This window comes from Babylonia areolata, chromosome 26, assembly GCF_041734735.1.
Source record: "Babylonia areolata isolate BAREFJ2019XMU chromosome 26, ASM4173473v1, whole genome shotgun sequence".
NCBI lineage: Eukaryota > Metazoa > Mollusca > Gastropoda > Neogastropoda > Buccinidae > Babylonia > Babylonia areolata.
The window spans coordinates 12,710,514-12,713,013 of record NC_134901.1 but is presented as its reverse complement, the minus strand read 5'-3'; the positions used below and the strand labels follow the sequence as shown (position 1 = coordinate 12,713,013).

Sequence of the window (2,500 nt, the reverse complement as noted above, 5' to 3'; positions counted from 1 at the left end):
GCAGAAGATCAAAGTAATAGGCACGTTAAAGGTCCTGTGTTCCGTGTCAGCTTTCAGTGGGTTATGGAAACGAAACAAGAATATACCCAACATGCACCCCCTCATACTCCCCTTGCCCCCGAAAAGGGAGTATGGGTGCCTACATGGCGGGATAACAATAAGCAAAACGGCCAAACACGTACAGTGTTTCATGTTTGTGTGAGTGCATGCTGTGTGCGTGACTGAAACCTGATTGAATGACACAGGAAGTGAAAGATGAACGCCCAATGGCAGCTTCCAGTAGTTCTTACACAGGTAGTCAGCCCGTTGGGTAAATGACTTTCCACTGCAATGGAGAAACCACCATTATTATTATCATCACTATTCTTCTTCTTCTTCTTCTGACTATCGTTATTATACGGCCAGTCTGTATGAGCTTATATCATAGATTGACATATAGTTGGGCCAACAGCAAAGTGAGAGCTGTATCTTCAATGGTTTTCCCATTGCAATGGGAAATCATTTATAGCTTAGTCTGTTGTGAAGGACTATGACTCTCAAACTTGGAGGCAAGATTGCACTAGCTCTTAGTGCTGCAGCCTTGGGGGCTGGCTGGCCTTTGGTAACCATCCCAACAACGACTGTCCTAAAACCCTCTTGGCCGATAGAGTGGGGATGCAACTTGGGCAAGGCACTCTCCACTATAATCAAATTCCAGCCCAGATAAGACAGTCGGGACAGCAGTCGCTCTGCTGTTCTCATGGTCATAGTCGAACACGACTGACTATCATACACACACACACATACATACATTATTCGTGTGACCTGAACCCACCTGTGTGAAGACGGCGCAGGGCTGCACGTGCCTCTTGTCCACCCCCAGGAGGTGCAGCAGCACCTGAGTGCCGGCGAACAGCTGGCTGAGCAGGAAGGTGCCCGTGATGGCCAGCACCACCGACGTCACGCGCTGGTGACTCGCCGGACGCCCTCCTCTCCCCCCTCCTCTCCCCCCTGCCACGGGAGGAGTAGTGCCAGAGCGGCCCGAAGACACGCGTGACCCGCTACTCAGCGAAGAGTGCCGGCCTCCTGCTCCTGCTCCTCCACTACTACCCCCGCCACCACCACCACCTCCTCCTCCCCAGGTGCGCGGGGCATTGGCAGCGTAGTGGGCGGGGTGGTTGTGGTTGTGGTGGTGGTGGTGGTGGTGGTGGCCGTTGGTGGGGAGGGTGGTGGAGGAGGTGGTGGAGGTGCGGCCTTGCTGCAGGAGGTAGTGCCGCCGCCGACGGAGGTAGCAGAGGAGGATGACGTTGAGCAGGGACACCAGCGCCACGGGGACGACCACCTTAACGGCCGTGTTGACGTAGCCAAAGTAGACGGACACGAAGAACAGGGAGCGCGAGTACTGGCTGGGCTCCAGGCGAACCCAGGTGGCGTTGAGCCAGGGCTCCCAGTAGGTGACGGGCTCCAGCAGCATGTAGCGGGGGACGTTGTAGAGCACCGCCCACAGGAACACCACCACCGCCACCTTCTGCACGCGCGCCGTAGTCAGGATCCGGACCGCGTGCAGCGGGAAGACCACCGCTATGCACCTGTGAAAGGAAGAGGAAAAGGGGTGGGGAGGGATAGAGGGGTGGGGAAGGGGGGGGGCAATCAGTCAACCATTAAATCTTCTTCTTTTCTCCCACTCCATCCATCAGAGAGAGAGAGAGAGAGAGAGAGAGAGTCAGCCACAAACAGATATTAGAAGAGAGGGGAAGAGAGACAGAGGGGGGACAAAGGACATAGAGAGAGAGTCAGCCACAAAAGAAGAGAAGGAGAGAGCGAGGGACATAGAGAGAGAGGGGGGTGGGGTTGACCAGAGAGAGAGAGAGAGAGAGAGAGAGAGAGAGAGTCAGCCACAAACAGATATAAGAAGAGAGGGGAAGAGAGGGAGGGACATAGAGATAGAGAGGAGTGGGGGGTGATGAGAGAGAGAGAGAGGAGGGTGAGAGAGAGACAGAACTGGAACTCGAATGTTTTATTGATAGTTGTAGGATAAGGAACAAGCTTCTTTTCACAATGATCTCACTTAAAAAAAAAGAAAGAAACAAAAAGAGAACAGAAAAAAACCCTCTGAATCAGGCTTTAACGACAGGCCTGCAGCCACTATCACGGAAACTGTAAGAATATACGTATTGAAAACAACAAGAAACACCCACCAACATCCCTCCCACACACACATACACACACAAACAAACGATTCTTCTGATTAGAAAACACCAACACAATGATGATTCCATTCAGAAATGCCGCATGTAAATTGAATGGTCAGCTCTCATCCAGACACCCACAACCACCCCCCCCCCCCCCCCCCCCCCCCCCCCCCCCCCCCCCCCACACACACAGAGGTGTAGGTTTTTTTTAGTTTTAATTTTTGTTTTAAATGTTTACCACAGCAACGTACAAACACAACACAGGGTGTTTCATTACCCAACTGTTGTCCATGCGATAACTAGTGCGGGGGTCAGAAAAAGAATGGACT

General features: G+C 52.7%; 1 protein-coding gene across 2 annotated transcripts in view; it reads right to left on the bottom strand.

Moving 5' to 3' along the window:
* Nucleotides 1-2,500, bottom strand: part of LOC143300502 (uncharacterized) — a 129,763-nt gene that overhangs the window by 10,075 nt on the left and 117,188 nt on the right. For both annotated transcript variants that reach the window (XM_076614225.1, XM_076614226.1), the window contains one exon: nucleotides 815-1,568. In XM_076614225.1, the coding sequence (XP_076470340.1) occupies nucleotides 815-1,568 (754 nt within the window). The remainder of the gene's footprint in view (nucleotides 1-814; nucleotides 1,569-2,500) is intronic.